This window comes from Lissotriton vulgaris, chromosome 4_1 (assembly GCF_964263255.1).
Source record: "Lissotriton vulgaris chromosome 4_1, aLisVul1.2, whole genome shotgun sequence".
In the NCBI taxonomy this organism is placed as follows: Eukaryota; Metazoa; Chordata; class Amphibia; order Caudata; family Salamandridae; genus Lissotriton; species Lissotriton vulgaris.
Window position 1 is genome coordinate 72,113,759 of NC_141691.1, and position 16,069 is coordinate 72,129,827.

General features: G+C 50.8%; 1 protein-coding gene across 1 annotated transcript; it reads right to left on the minus strand.

The window, feature by feature from the left end:
- Window positions 1-2,666: 2,666 nt before the first annotated feature.
- Window positions 2,667-3,344, minus strand: LOC147718390 (uncharacterized). The gene has a single exon (XM_086967191.1). The coding sequence runs from the start codon at window positions 3,342-3,344 to the stop codon at window positions 2,667-2,669; it is 678 nt and encodes a 225-aa protein (XP_086823317.1).
- Between the last annotated feature and the right edge of the window lie 12,725 nt (window positions 3,345-16,069).

A 16,069-nucleotide genomic window follows, 5' to 3' on the forward strand; every position in this document is an offset into this window, starting at 1 on the left:
TGTGAATGGGGCGGGCACACACCAACAACTGGCTTGTAAGTTAAGCGCAGGGGTTCTTGTGGGGGGACTGGATTCCCAAAAGCAGCCCTGGCCAGAATGCTTGGAACCCGCTCCGCACCTCTATCGCTTTAAATTTGTCCTTTTTCTCTCTCTCCTTCTCTCCTCCGTCTCTTACTGTTCAAGCCCCCCGTGTCTGCTGCGATTAAACCCGGGGACCTGGGGAAGGTGAAGCAGGCCTTGGTATTCAAACTGGGCCTCCCAGGGCTCCGGCCCACCGGGGAAATGCCCTGTGGAATAAAAGGCCCAGAAAGCATGAAATAGGTTTTCCTGGAGCATGCCTGGAAACCTGTAGCTGGTGCAGCCTTCTAGGCGTCCCAGAGGGAAGCTTTGGGAATTGGGGACAGTCATAAATCAACACCCGCGCGTACATCCGCGGAGGCTTCTCTGCACCTTTTTTATGGACCAGGCCCTGAGTCTCCGGGGTTCAGATTATTTCACGATATTGAGGATTTACAGAAGAACGCATTGACACTGGGATGGCTTCTAGGCACTATGACCATGTCCGATGCAGGACCAGAAAAAATGGCAGCTTCATGTGTAGTATTTATTGAATAACACGTTATTTATTCATTCTTGAATCGATGGTGAGGGAATATACCTAAATGTAAAAAGTAGAAAGTTCCGCATTGTGCGGGCTGAAACAGAAGAGGCCTCGCCTCCATCTCGAGCCCCCCCCCCAATTTTGAGACGTCCGTACGGTCAGTGGACGTCTCTATACATTTCCAAGTACCGCAGCCATGATGGTTTCTGTCAATGTAGGAAAAGTTTAGCAAACAGCAGACAAACTTTTTCAAAGTTTTTTTTTTCAAAAACAAACTTTCATTTTAATACATTGTTTTAGAAAAATAAAATATATACATGGAGTTGAGAGGTACTTAAAGAAAAGCCATCCAACCGTCCACTCTAAACTTGCCGGACGGTGGGATGGCTTATCTCAGTTGGCTGCACTCAGTCAGGCCGTTGAAGGAAGTTTTACACTGGCACTTTACTCTGTCCCCATGAAACTTGCTGTCTGCTGGACTCAAAATCAGGCAGGCAGACTTAGAATTGCATGCTACAGAGTACTCTGTCCCCCAAATTCTAAATCCCCCCAGAGGCCCCCCTAATACAGATCAGTACTGACCTGCTTCTCATGAGAACAGTCCATCCCAAACCTTGGTCATCTGGAACTTAGGGATCACAATATCACTATCCTTTTCGTTACCTAATTTCTTTATAACTGTCACATCTTTCTTCCACGATCTACCTCTCACTGCCTCGCATATCTGCCCCTGTTTCACCCCAGACAACTCTTTCCCTTTCACACTGTCAGCATCCCTATATACTTGGGCCCTGAATATCTCAACTCCTCTGTACCTCACCCCCCCCTCTCTCTGTCTCTCTCTCTTTCTCGCCCATTTGTCTGCACCTCACTGCTCTGCTTCCATCTCATAAGCTAGTCTCTCTCTGTCTCTCTCTTACTCTGTCTCTTACTCTGTCTCTCTCTTACTCTGTCTCTCTCTTACTCTGTCTCTCTCTGTCTCTCTCTCTCTCTCTCTCTCTCTCTCTCTCGGTCTCTCTCTCTGTCTTTCTCTCTCTCTCTCTCTCTCTCTGTCTTTCTCTCTCTCTCTCTCTCTCTCTCTCTGTCTCTCTCTCTCTCTCTGTCTCTGTCTCTCTCTGTCTGTCTCTCTCTCTGTCTGTCTCTCTCTCTGTCTGTCTCTCTCTCTCTCTCTGTCTCTCTCTCTATCTCTGTCTCTCTCTCTGTCTCTCTCTGTCTCTCTCTAATACACCTCCCCGTCTACCTATCTACCTCACCATTTTTGTCTGCACCTCACTTTCTGAGGGAAATGGATCGAAAGGGTGCGAGCAGATCCGCTGCTGGCGGGGAAAGAGGCCGAGTGCTGCGTGATCTTGACCTAAATAGGTCATGGCCTCTGCCCCCACGCCCCCACCGGACGTGCGTCACCGCTCTGACCCGGAAGTACTTCCCCCGGCCGGCCGCCCATAGGGCCGCCGGCCAGGACTTTTTAGCCAATGAGGGCGCGGTGTGGGCCGGGGGCCCGGGCACTAAAGGCGGGCTCGTCTAGCCTCGCCCTTTGTATAGGACCCGGATCCCCCAGCATGCCCCACGCCCGCTTACCCACCAATGAATCATAACCTTGAGAAAAGTGGTGGGTGTAAAAAAGGCCATGTTTAATAACAACTCATAAACATGACATATATGATTATTCAAAACATTAACAAATTATGAGCAACATTTATCATTTATTATTAAAAACATCTTTATCAGGTTGTATTATGTATTATTCAAATTGTATTCGCTCATAACTTCTTCTTCCTTCCCCCAGCACCAAGGGGCCCTCTGGTTTGCATCCCCCCAGGTTGAGATGCCCACGCAAGGTGCAACCCACCTGCGCCCCTGAGCGATGGTCCCCAGCCCTCGGGTCCTTGTCCGCCATTTCCAGGGCCCCACCTCTCATCCACCAGGCTGCCTAGGAGGCTCGTACCTGTCGCCCTAGCCTCCCCAGCCGGTGGTCTCCATCCCCCTGCGGAGAGCTTACCTTCTCTCCCCTCAGTGCTGGCATAGGGAGTGCGCAAGGCGGACTCCCGTCCATTTTGTAAGTCTATCAGTGGTCGAATGTCTCTTTTCCGCCACAAGGGAGACTAGGGCCCAAAGGTCCGTCGCCCTTCCCCCCATCAGCCAAGTTCGGCACAAAAGACCATATCTCTTTGATCCATGTGTCCGTGCCAGTGTCAGATAAATGAACTCCATCTTGGTGAAACATAGTTGCTCCTGAGATCATCCTGTGTGGGAGATGTAGCAAGCGGCCCTTCTCTGAGCACAACTTTGCCAGCTCCCCATTGAGACGTCGTACTGACACATTGAGGGCCCTCGCCCGGATTCCGTTGCCCCACCATTGTCGTGGGATCATGCAGGACCAAGCTATCCTGGCCTGTGGGAAGGTCCGCCCCAGCCAAGCAAATTCCGTGAGCAGTGCCTCTTTGACCGCTAAGCGTCCTCTGTCTACCATATCATTGCCGCCCAAGTGGATGATGATCAAGTCAGGGGACTTCTGTCCCTCACGTTCTCTGATGTCTTCCACGAGCCGCCGTAGGTGACGGATGCGCATTCCTCCCACACCGTGCCATAAGAATTCCATCCCATCCAGACTAGGTGGTTTCCGCACTCGCAGCTGTCGCAATCGCACCGCTGCCCGCCGCACGAACGAGTGTCCCAACACCCACACCACCTTTCTTGGCATACTATTAATCGGAGAAGAAATAGAAAGGTCAGACATGGGCATGGTATTGTATGAAGTCAAAGCAATTCAGGCCTTACGTATCGCCTATAGCAGTTGGATGACCAGCGGCCCACCTTCTTTACTGCATTGGATGACAGCCCCGCTCCTGCCGCCAAAGTAGCGGCCCCTATCCTGAATGAATGAGATGAGTAACCCGAATCCCCTAGCCCCAGACTTACTAAGGCCATCCGCAGCACCGCTTTGAATTGGTATTGCGAAACACAATCCCCCCCCTCGTGGATGAACAGGGCCTGACTCTTCCCCCCTGGATGGATGGCTAAGTACGACTGCATGCATGCGACCGGGCAAATAAGAGCCTCCGGCGCGGGGCACAGCTGGATCACTGCCCCTCTACCCAACTGGTCTGTCTTTGATTTCCTCAGGATCACCTCTAAAAACCCAGAGCCAACCCTGGTGTCTCCAAATTGAAGTCCCCCTTTGTGGTCACTGTGAGATGTTCCCACTATTTTCCCTAAGCGGAATGCCCCATAAAAAGCTAAGGAGAACACTGCAGAAAATAATGTGCCCTCGAAAGTAGAGATGCACAGTCTAGGGAGGACCCCGAGAATGTCCCTCAAGGTCCTAACATCTAATGGTCGCCTACCATCACGCTTGGGGCCCTCCCTCCTGGCCCAACCTGACAAAGCCCTCTTGACTACAAATGAGGTCCCAGGGTCATACAGTCCTGCTAATCTGGCGAAAAACCCCACAGCAGACACGTGAGCCCTAGCGTAAGAGAGTGACCTGCCCTGATCGCTTAGTTGCTGTAAAAAATGATACATTGCATGATCAGTGTGCCAACATGAAAAACCAGCCTCTTGGACTGATGTCCTGTAATACAAGAAACCCTGTTGATGTGCTTTCCGAGTGCGGTCACTCAATGAGGCACCTACCAGCCCCGCTAACGCGGGGCTCCAATCTTCCACAGTGATGGTGGGAACACCGTCATCCGGTCCTCCGCCTCGGGATGATACCTCTGGAATTCCTGCAGCTTAGAACGAGACAAAGCATCAGCAGCATGATTGTCAACCCCTGGAATGGGAGCTGCCTTAAACATCAGATTCAATTTCAAACATGCCAAAACCCAGGCGCTTCAGTAATCTCAACACATGTCTACAGGTCGCCCCCTGGCGGTTAATAGCCTCAACTACGGACATGTTGTCTGGCCAAAATATAACTGACCTATTCCTGAAGTGTTCTGCCCAAATGTCACCGCTACCACAATTGGGAACAACTTCAAAAAGGCCATGTTTTTTGTCAGTCCACTCTTATGCCACACCTCCGGCCATTCAGCCCCACACCACTGAGGTCCCAGGATAGCCCCAAAACCAATGCTGCCTGCAGCATCCGTGTACAATCCCAATTCAGAGCTAGACACCGGGGGAGAAGGCCAAACCACAGCACCATTAAAGTTCATTAGGAAGTCGCGCCAGACCCTCAGGCCCTCTCTCACCTCTGCCCGAAGGCGCACCCTGTGGTGTTTCTGTTTTAGGCCTACCATAGCTCTGGCTATTGATCTTGAAAAGGGGCGGCCCATTGGTATTATTCTCAGGGCAAAATTCAACTGGCCCACTAAGACCTGTAACTGGTGTAGGGTAACCTTGGATCCAGCCAACGCTGCCTCGATCGCCTGGGAAAAAGCCTGCACCTTGTCTGAAGGCAACCTACACTCCCCCACTACTGTGTCAATCTCAATCCCAAGAAAAGACATACATGTCGCCGGACCCACTGTCTTGCCCGGGGCCAAAGGGATATTAAATTCCTTGAACATGGCCACTAGTTGCTCTAACGCTTGATGACATGTTGTCGAAGCAGCTGGTCCCATCACCATGAAGTCGTCCAGGTAATGTACTACATCCTTGTGCCCTGTCCTGTACGAGAACAACCATTGGAGCATACAACTAAAGGTTTCAAAATACCTGCAAGAGACAGCGCACCCCATAGGCATACACCTATCAAAGTAAAACTGATGGTGCAACTGAAAGCCCAACAAGTGATAATCTTCCGGATGCACTGGCAACAGGCGGAATGCTGACTCTATGTCTGTCTTGGCCATGATAGCATGAGGGCCTAAGGTCCTTACTTTCTTCAAAGCTTCATCAAAGGAGGAGTAGGTCACCGAACAAAGAGCCGGGTCGATAGCATCATTCACGGACTCCCCTCTTGGAGCCGACAAATTGTGGATCATTCTAAATTGGCCTGGCTCCTTCTTAGGTACCACTCCCAGCGGAGAGCACACGAAACCAGGGAGTGGTGGAGCCGGGAAAGGGCCCGCCATGCCCCCCAGTCTGCGCTCCTTCTCTACCTTGGACTCTACTACCACTGGCTGTGCCCTGGCAGACAATAAGTTATTGCAGTACCCGACAGGCGGGACGCCCTGAGCTGGGATGCGAAAACCTTCGAGAGAACCCTAGGTACAACATTTTGGCTGCTGGCCGGTCTGGGTACTGATTCAGCCAAAAAATCAGTTTCCCAATATCCACAGGAGTGGGCAGCTTATGGCTGAGAAGGCTTAGTCTCTTTGCCCCCTCCTCCCCTTTCCTTGGACTTTTTGATGCATTTGAATTCAGGGTGGGAAGGATGCCCGCAGAAGGAACACGCATGTCTATATCTGCACTTCTCAGTGGACCAGGTGCACACTTTTTTATTAAATGCCCAACATGCCCCCCTCTTCTCTCCAGGCCCTCCCTGGGAGGTCCGAAAGGGCTGCCTGCTGCTATGTGGTCTGCCTGACTTGCCGTTCACACTTTCAAGCCACACATTGACCTCCACCTGATCCCAGCCCATTTCCGGGTCCTGCACCTTCTCCCACCTAAAATCCCTATCATAATCCAACCAAGCCGTGCCACCATGCGTCGTGTGCGCCTTCAAAATCTTATGCATATAGAATATCAATGACCCTGCTAACTCCGTTTTTTTCTCAATGACCACTGTCATAAACACCTGGAAACCAAAGAGCCAATTTGTAATAGATTCTTCCACCCTCGGTCTCTTGTCCCTATAAGAACTGTCCTTTCCTTCCCTGTCTTTGCTCTCCGCATCCAATCTTTTTGGCCTGATCAAAGAGAATATATCTACATATTCTCCTTTCCAAATCTTCTCCTTCATTTCAAGAGATATGTGAGTAGCCAGACGGCCTGGTTTAGATAAAACATAACCCTGGCCCCCTCCAGCCTTAGCACCCTCTCCGGGCTCATTGTTCGCGCCCTCAGGCTTACCTCCTGGAGGACTGGGAGCATTTGAAGGGGCCGAGACCACCGCTTGCGCCGCCGGTACCCTCAAGGACTGCGCTTTAACCAACAGAGCTAGCTGTTCCCTAATCTCACTGAGTGGGCCCTCCTCAGCTCTACCTGGGGCCCATGGCGCTACTGCCGCCGCTGCGTGCTCTACGGCTGGCAAGGGGGGCAAAATCGCTACACTCAGCAATGTCCCCGCTCCCCCGCCTCCTTGAGGTGGCTGCCCCTGGGTCAGGGCCCTTAATGCGCTTAGTATCTCGTTCAGGGCGCCCCCTGCCCCAGATTCCCCAGGTTGCACGGGGGGGGGGGGGCGCTCGCAGGAAGAGGAGCAGTCGCAATCGCTTTCCCAGGCACCACCGGGGCAGATCCCAGCGCTGCTATGGCCCCTCGAATCTCATCTAAAATCCCCCCAGTCGCGTCTGAAGCAGGCGGCACTACCGGGACACTAGGGGCGCTGCAGTGCGGTACCACGGGCAGCTGAGGTGAAGGGGGGGGACTATCATGACCACTGGCTCCAGAGGCACCCTCGCTGGACGGCTCGCCTTAGCACCTTTACCGCCCACTTTCTTCACCTGTTTGCTCTTGTGTGCATTCTGTTTCGGCACTCTTGGCTTTTTTACCAATGGCGGGAAGGCTGCCTTGGGCGGGACCCCCTGCCTGCGCGGGCGCTCTTCAATGATCGGAGCCTCACCCTCCGGCTCCGAGGGGAGCTCCTCCGCCTCCCCTTCGCTGCTCTCATCCTCCCTGTTGAATTTCGCTAGCAAAAGTGAAAGCAGTTGCGCATTTCGGGATCTTTGTCCTTGCGCTTGTGCCCCTGAGCCCTGGCCGGCATCTTTACTAACGCTACGCTGTTACAAGGCTCCCTCAATCCCGCACCTCAGACGCTTCCGCTTCCCTGCCCTGCCGGCGCTACACCACGTCACCAGGTGAAGGTGCCGGAGCCCCCTACCTACGCTCAAGGGAACTGAGAGTGAACGCGGACCCCGGAGACACCCCCTCCGCTGTACAACCAACAAAGGATGGGGAGGGAAGCAGAAAGGGCAGGAAAGCCTAGTCTCTGAACCCCCGCGCCTGCCCACAGCACAGCGAGCCCCGACACCTCACCTGACGAGCCGGTCGACGCTCTCTCCGCTGCGTATCACCTGCACCAGTCCGCCTGCCGGAAAATGCAGCAGCCCGCTCCTCCACAGGATTCTCCGGCACGTACGGCAAAAGGGGGCTCGACTACGGGGGAGGGGAAGCTACTGGAGCCAGGTCACACTAGAATTTAGAATTAAAGAATTCTTAAAGGCGAAGGGAAATGGATCGAAAGGGTGTGAGCAGGTCCGGTGCTGGCGGGGAAAGAGGCCGAGTGCCGCGTGATCTTGACCTAAATAGGTCATGGCCTCTGCCCCCACGGTCCCACCGGACGTGCGTCACTGCTCTGACCAGGAAGTACTTCCCCGGCCGGCCGACCATAGGGCCGCCGGCCAGGACTTTTAGCCAATGAGGGCGCGGCGTGGGCCGGGGGGCCGGGCCCTAAAGGCGGGCTCGTCTAGCCTCGCCCTTTGTATTTCACGATATTGAGGATTTACGGAAGAACGCATTGGCACTGGGATGGCTTCTAGGCACTCTGACCATGTCCGATGCAGGACCACAAAAAATGGCAGCTTCATTTGTAGTATTTATTGAATAACACGTTATTTATTCATTCTTGAATCGATGGTGAGAGGGAATATACCTAAATGTAAAAAGTAGAAAGTTCCGCATTGTGCGGGCTGAAACAGAAGAGGCCTCGCCTCCATCTCGAGCTACGCAGAGTTTATAAGCGCACAGAAGTCATGGAACAGGCACTGTTCTGGTGGGCGCGCAGGCGACTGGAAATAAGTATGTAGACTGCACGCGCTGATCAGGGCCAAGTGCCCTCAGGCCATACTGGTTTATGTAAACAGTGGTTCTGTTGGCTAAAAACTGATTGCTTCAAACTTACAAAATTAATTCTTACAGTGATTTGCCTAGTTGCAATCTTAGTTGCTCCATACAAAACAAATGCAAATCCAAACCAACAAAAAGGGTATAAACAAATTATTTTATGAATTAAGTTGCATTCATATGAACCCTGTTTCAATATATACATTACAAATCAAGTATATTCCATAAAACGGTGCATCTATCCAAGGTGATCGTGAAAATGGGTGTGCAGAGATATATTGTGCAGCATTGATACAGAATTAGTGACTTATATACATGTTAAGGTGAAAAGGAGCAGGATGTTGGCCAAAACGGTATTCAATTATAGTTATTCCCCTGTGTCACAACAGTTAGCGGGTTCCAAGCGGGAATACTCTTTGTTGGTCCAAGGGCTTGTGCCGTCGATGTTTTGACCCTAGTATTGCCCGATTTGTGGGTCAGGATGGGTCTTCATCAAGACTGGGGGGTGGGAAGGGAGTGATGTCGCCTCTGGGGACCCAGAGGGGGTGCACCCAGGCTTGACTTGTGCGGATTCTTGACGGTAATAAACTTTGTTCCCGTGGAGATTAGATCTCCTACTCCGAAGATAAGTAGGTCACTCAATTTCTTCTAGAAAGTCTCTTCTTTGGTGATCCAGCATTTACGGACTGACACGTTCATTTCCTTCTCGTTGTCAGCAGGACGAGAAGAAGCAAGTCATTCGTACTGCAGGCTGACAACGAGAAGGAAATGAACCGTGTCAGTCCGTAATGCTGACGCCGAGCGCCGACAACTTGCCGGACCCACTGCGCGGGTCCCGCTGCGTGGAGAGACTCCCTGTGGGGCTTTGAGGGGGAGCCCTTTTCACAACAACACCTTCTGGACACTGGCGGGGCTGCGAGCTGCCTAGCAGGGACTCCAGTGACCAGGAGTCCCTGCGTGCAACACCTGTGGCCGCTCTCCCTGCCGGCAACGCCCCTGTCAAGTGGAGTTAAAGCCCAGCGCCTCCCTTGGCCAGCGGGAAACTTTGAATCTTTCAGCGTGCACTGGGATTTTGCTTGTGAGCGCCGGCGACTTGCCGGACCCGCTGCGCAGGTCCCGCTGCGTGGAGAGACTCCCTGTGGGGCTTTGAGGGGGAGCCCTTTTCACAACAACACCTTCTGGACACCGGCGGGGCTGCGAGCTGCCTAGCAGGGACTCCAGTGACCAGGAGTCCCTGCGTGCAACACCTGTGGCCGCTCTCCCTGCCGGCAATGCCCCTGTCAAGTGGAGTTAAAGCCCAGCGCCTCCCTTGGCCAGCGGGAAACATTGAATCTTTCAGCGTACACTGGGATTTTGCTTGTGAGCGCCGACGACTTGCCGGACCCGCTGCGCGGGTCCGGCTGCGTGGAGAGACTCCCTGTGGGGCTTTGAGGGGGAGCCCTTTTCACAACAACACCTTCTGGACACCGGCGGGGCTGCGAGCTGCTAGCAGGGACTCCAGTGGCCAGGAGTCCCTGCGTGCAACACCTGTGGCCGCTCTCCCTGCCGGCAACGCCCCCTGCCCTCCCCTATTTTACTGGGCGGAGTACCCGCTGCGCGGGAGCGACCGGGGCGAAGACCGGGGCGAAGACCGGGCAAAGAGCGGGCCGTTTGAGGCCGTTCGAGTACGGCAGAGTACAGCCTAGGCCCACCCCCCCTGGCCGATTGGAGGGCCTTAAGGTAGGCGGCGGGCTTTGCACTTCCATCTCCTGCCCTTTGGTGCTGCTAAGACAGCCTAAAACCCTTGTAAGACTCTCTTCCATCTGTGCCCCTTGCAATGCCGCTACGGTCAGGCAAAGAACGATCCGTGCAAATCCACACTACCAAGGGAGTCGTATCTGGCCCCCTTGATGCATTTATTTCACGGGCTACTGGAATCCTGGAGAAGGAAATTGCCATGGTAGAGAAAAGACTCTCAATAGATCTTATTAGTGGCAAGCGTTCATCATTGGGGGCTTTAGCTACTTCTACCTCCCCTGCACCCTCCACTCCACATGCTGCCTTTAACTGTGTCCATACTTCCTCCACGGACGCCATCGTCCATCTAGAAAGTGTAGGGGCGAGTCCAATAGCCTGTATCTTGAAGGAAGAAAGGCACAGTATAGATGTCTCCCAATGTAGTCAGGGGGATGATTCACTGATTAGTGGGGGGCTCGATCCCAGCCAGCTTTCCGGATACCTTCCCCTTAATCACTCTAACAACTCTAACCCTGTTGAAACTACAAACCACCTTGCACCCAATCCTGGTCCTAACATTAAAAAGAGAAAGTTGGATTCCAGACTGTCGGGGGAGAGAGACAGGAAAATTCCTAAAACAAATGATGCCCAAGTCGAATGGAGTCAGGGGTCTGAGCTTCCTCCAGACCTTTTAAACCCTTCTGTACTCGCCAATATGCTATGCCCTTCCCTCTTAGCCTTGGGTTCCTCTAGTACTTGCCCCATGTGCCTTAATAGTGACGAAGTTCTGTTAGTAAAAATGGAGGCCATGTTCAAAACTTTATTACTACCTGTCCTGGAACGGACAAGGCTCATGACCTCAAAAATTGATAGCATGGAGGCTATGACTAATTCAAACCATGCTATGTTACAAACCTTACTTGGCACTAACCATACGGGTGCCAGCAAAACACAAACAGCTACTAAGGCCCCTGTTAGTAATAACATGGCAAGGGGTAAAGCACCATCTAACAAAACCTCAGGGCCAAACACTATCACGTCAAAAGGGGGAGAAAAACCAAATATCACATTTCCCAAACCAGGCACGAGCAACCTCACTCAGGCACCCAAGCCAAAGACAAAATCAGTGGATAAGCAAAATACTGGTGGGCATCAAAGCACGGGACCTCCCCCACAATCTATTACAAACCCTGCCCCCCCCAGCACACAAAGAGACCATCGCACTATCCGCAACAACCACAGGGAGGGGGGACGCAAAAGACTAACTACCCCTCGTGTTGATTTAGTGCCTGAAGCAGCTCAACACACTATTGTCCTGACAGGTGTTGCCCCGTTAAAACCAGGCAGCAAGGCGTCATATGGGGACCTTCGTAATAAAGTCATTTTCTGGCTAAATAAAAACCGCCCTTTACCACCCTCCTCTCCTACGGAGATATTATTTGTGAGGAGAGTAGATTGGGTGGGTCATGGGACCAAAGACTTGGAGGGTGATTGCATCTTAATTTCGTTCAAAGATATGTGGGTGGTAGATGCCATCCGAAGAGAACCTAGGTTTGCAAGACAGGGGGATGTTCAAACCTTAGCCCTATCATATTTCTACCCACATAGGCAAATACCCCCCAACCCTACCCCTTATTTCGTCAGGTTCCACCCGTAAGACACCCCCTGGCACTAACCCCTCTCGACCGTCAGCGCCCTTTCCTTTTTAATCACTTTGGCCCGCTTTCTGGCCTTGAGGCCATCGATTGACTCCACGATCCACCCAGTGAGCCTTCCCCTGTTAAAGCAGTAGCCCAGGAGCTTATTGGGCACAGCACGGCAAGCCCATACCCACTCTGTAACTCAGTAGTTGTGGGCGGAGGCCCAGAGTCTAGGCTACCCAATCTACCACTCCATAGAGATGCTCAAGAGACCATGACTAAGGATGATCCTATAGCTCCAATAGACCATGCCAGGCACATTGAGGTTAAAAATGATAGAGGGTATCCGCAGGCAGTTACGCCGCTTTCATCTTTGCAACCTCCCCCTTTGGTCCAATCGAATGACAACTTGAAAATCTTGTCCTGGAACATAGCAGGAATTAAGGCCCGCCTCGCCTCTTCTGACTGGTTGAACTTTGTGGACAACTACGACATCATCCTGTTGCAAGAAACCTGGGCAACTGAGCCTGTCTACAAGTTGGGTTTCATTAACTTTTTTAAACCTGCGATTAAAGGGGGCAAAGGGCGTGCCTCAGGTGGTTTGACGATTTGGGTGAAACAGTCTTTGGGTCTCCACCCAACTGAGCTCCCCGTTCAGCATCCGGATCTCCTCCAAATTAAACTAAGCAAAGACAACCAACGACATGTGCACATTCTTAATATTTACGCTAGAGGCCTGCCAGGTGGTCGAAGTCCGCCCTTGCTGAACATTATCGACTACAAAATCTCCGAAATGGGCAGCGAGAATGTCACTATCCTAGCTGGAGATCTAAACTGCACCATAGAGCCATTGTTTGACATGGGAGACACTTGGAGCATGGCTGAGGACTCTGTTTGGGACATCCCCGATCTAAAAGTGGCGAAGAGGGCAAAAGCTACAGAGGCGGCAGTGTCCTGGATGGCATTCTGCCTAAATAGGGGATTTCGTGCATGTAATGGCCGCTCAACCTCGGACAAAGAAGCAAATTGCACCTTCGACAATGGGCAGAGGCAGAGCCGCATTGACTATATTTTGTTAAATATGGAACATTGGCCGTTATTAATTGACATGGCAGTACTACAGCGCCCGGAAAGTGATCACAACCCGCTGTCATTGTCACTGAAACTACCAGGCCTAAAGAGACAAGAGGAGTCTACCGCCTCTTATACAGGGGATGCCCTATTAACCAACGATAGGAGGAGACTGAAATGGTCCCGGGTCATGGAGGATAAGTCTCTATGGGACAATGTTAATATAGTGGCAAATAACGTGTATAATGAGATGTCACAAATTGATTTGTTGGGGGCAGACTCTGGCTTGGCTAACAATGTTATGAAACTACATACTAGATGCTTCGACCAGTTAAAATCCCTTCTTTCCCTCCTGCGCCGAAGTGCTTCTACTAAAACCAATCCCTTGCCCCAGAAATGGTATAATAGAAAATGCAGGGAGGCACATTCGGCTCTTATCTTATCTATTAAATCACGGGATATGGCTGCAGTTAAGGTAGCCAGGCTCCATTATAGGAAAACCCTTCAGGAAGCTAAACGGGAGTGGGAAGATAGGTTCTGGTCTGATCTTCTGGAGGCGTCCACCTCAAACAACCCAAAAAAGTTTTGGGATTTAGTCAAATGGGGGAAAAATCCGGACTCTTCCACCCCGGCCAACAATGTGCCCCTTGAGGATTGGGTATTATTTTACTCTGCCCAATTCAGAGCTGACGACCCCAAAGCTATAAATCCCTTGGGCAGGACTCTCCCGTTGATTCCCCATGGGGAAAAAATAATCTTTTCAGTTGCTGAGGCCGAGCTGGCCCTGGCCTTGACACTACGAGGGAAAGCCCCTGGTATGGATTTGATTCCGGCGGACCTATTTAAATCCAACCCCGCCGTGTGGCTTCCGTATATAACTATGATAGCTAACTCCCTAGCCTACGGAGCCACAGTCCCGAAATCGTGGAAGGGAGCTGAGATAGTCCCGATTTATAAAAAGGGCGACAAGTCCATTCCAGGGAATTACCGCCCTATCAGTCTGATCGATTCGATACAAAAGATTATAGCACGTATGGTCTTAGGACGGGTCCAGGGATGGATCGAAACAGAGGGCATTCTATCTCCCATGCAGGCGGGCTTCAGATCAGGAATAAGCACCATTGATCAGGTGTTCAGACTCTGCCTGATCTATTGGAAGGTGGTTTGGCTCGGCGGCGGTACCATCTTTGCTGCATTCATTGATCTGAAGTCCGCCTTCGATCTGTTGCCAAGGGACAAATTGTGGGGTGTGTTGGAAAATTTGGGATGCCCATTAGAACTACTAGACCTCATTATTAGACTTCATGAGGATAACTATGCGAGGGTAAGGTGGGGTGGCCAGGGACAAGTGACGGAAACATTTCCCGTAACTCGAGGTGTCCGTCAGGGGTGTGTTCTGGCCCCAACACTCTTCCTCCTTTTTATTGATCAAGTTGTTAAATTCTTCATGGATACCCCTACTGATGCCCCAATGTTGGCTGGGATGAGATTCCCCCTTCTCATCTTCGCCGACGACACTTTACTCCTCTCAAGAACACGTAGCGGACTCCAGCGGGCTTTGGACCGCTTTGAGGAGTACTGTGCTATCAACAACCTGGTGGTAAATGTGGGGAAAACGAAGTTTATGGTTTTCACTAAAAATCACCCGGTTCGGAGCTCCGTGAAGTTGAACGGAGTTAACCTCAAGCAAGTTGATGCCATGACCTACTTGGGGGTTAACCTTGATAGCCGTTTGAGATGGAAAGACCAAATTAACATCCAACATCTCAAATTTGCAAGGCTGACTGGCTGCCTCGTTAAAGAGCAAAAGGAATCGACCACAAAGCGGGTTCTACCGGCCCTCAAGATCTATGATGTTAAAATCTCCACCGCCATTCTTTATGGCGCTGATCTTTGGGGCCATATGGACCTGCTCAACTTATTTAAAACCCAATGTAAGTTTCTTCGCAACTTATCAGGTCTTCCACAGTCAACCCCCTCGATTCCCCTCTGCCTGGATTTAGGGTCCCCTCCGATCAACGAGATGGCTAGATTTAGGCTGGTGGCCCTGTGGAGACGTATATGGACGTACCCAGATCTATCTCTTTTTGCAAAAGAATTGGCTGAGGTCAGGACTATCACTGGATCTGGGAAAATTCCATGGTTTTCTGCTGTAAAAACCATCCTTACTGATATGGGCTTAGAACATCTTTGGTCATCCCCCCAATCCAATGTTTTCCCCTCCAAACATGAGTTTAAATCCCTGTACTGGGCCTCGATCCGTCTAAAAAGAGTTTCACTCTCTAACAATAATAGCCTTACGGGCCGGTTTCTAACATTCAAACTTGACCTATTGCGAGAGCCCTATTGGGATATAATAACAAGACCGCTAGACAAAAAGCTGTACCATCAGTTTAGAGTGGGTTCTTTGCCTCTGAACTCTTTCTCAAACAAATGGTCCACAGGGTCATCAACCAACTGTAAATGTTGCCTAGGTCACAATGAATCCGAGGGACATTTTCTTTTTGCTTGTCCTAGATATGCTGCACCCCGAAAGAAATGGTTAAAACCTCTGTTTCAAAAATTACCATTTAAAACATCTGCGGAAGCCATTTGGGCGCTTAAGACCAACACCTCTGAACTCTTTGTTGTAAGTCTGGCAAAATATTTGGGCTGGGCCTGGCTCTTAAGGCTAAAACACATGCTATAGCTCCCTGGGCCACTCATACTGTCTCGTAACTTGATAGAATATGTACCAGTTTAAACCACTTGTTATTAGTATTTTTCATCTGCATCCTTTGCACATTTGGCAAAAGGGCTCACTGATAATGAACATGAACTGAAATGATCTTTTTTTAACATATCTCGTTGCTTTTTAATTTTATTCAGGTTTTTCATTAACTGATATTTAATACCTTTTTATTTGTTCTCTTTTTTGGTTTGCCTCAAATGTGTTTTGTATCTATTTATTGTTGGTTGTTCTCTTCTTCATTTCTAAACAGTCTTCTAGTTTAAGAATTTTGAATTGATCGATCACTTTTGTATTTTAATGTGTCTTTTATGATTTGTCAAAAATCGAAATAAAGACTTGAAACCTGAAACCTAGTATTGCCCAGGTTCTGAGGGATACTGGGTTACCCCATAGTAATTTACTATATTCAGCCCATAAGGAGCA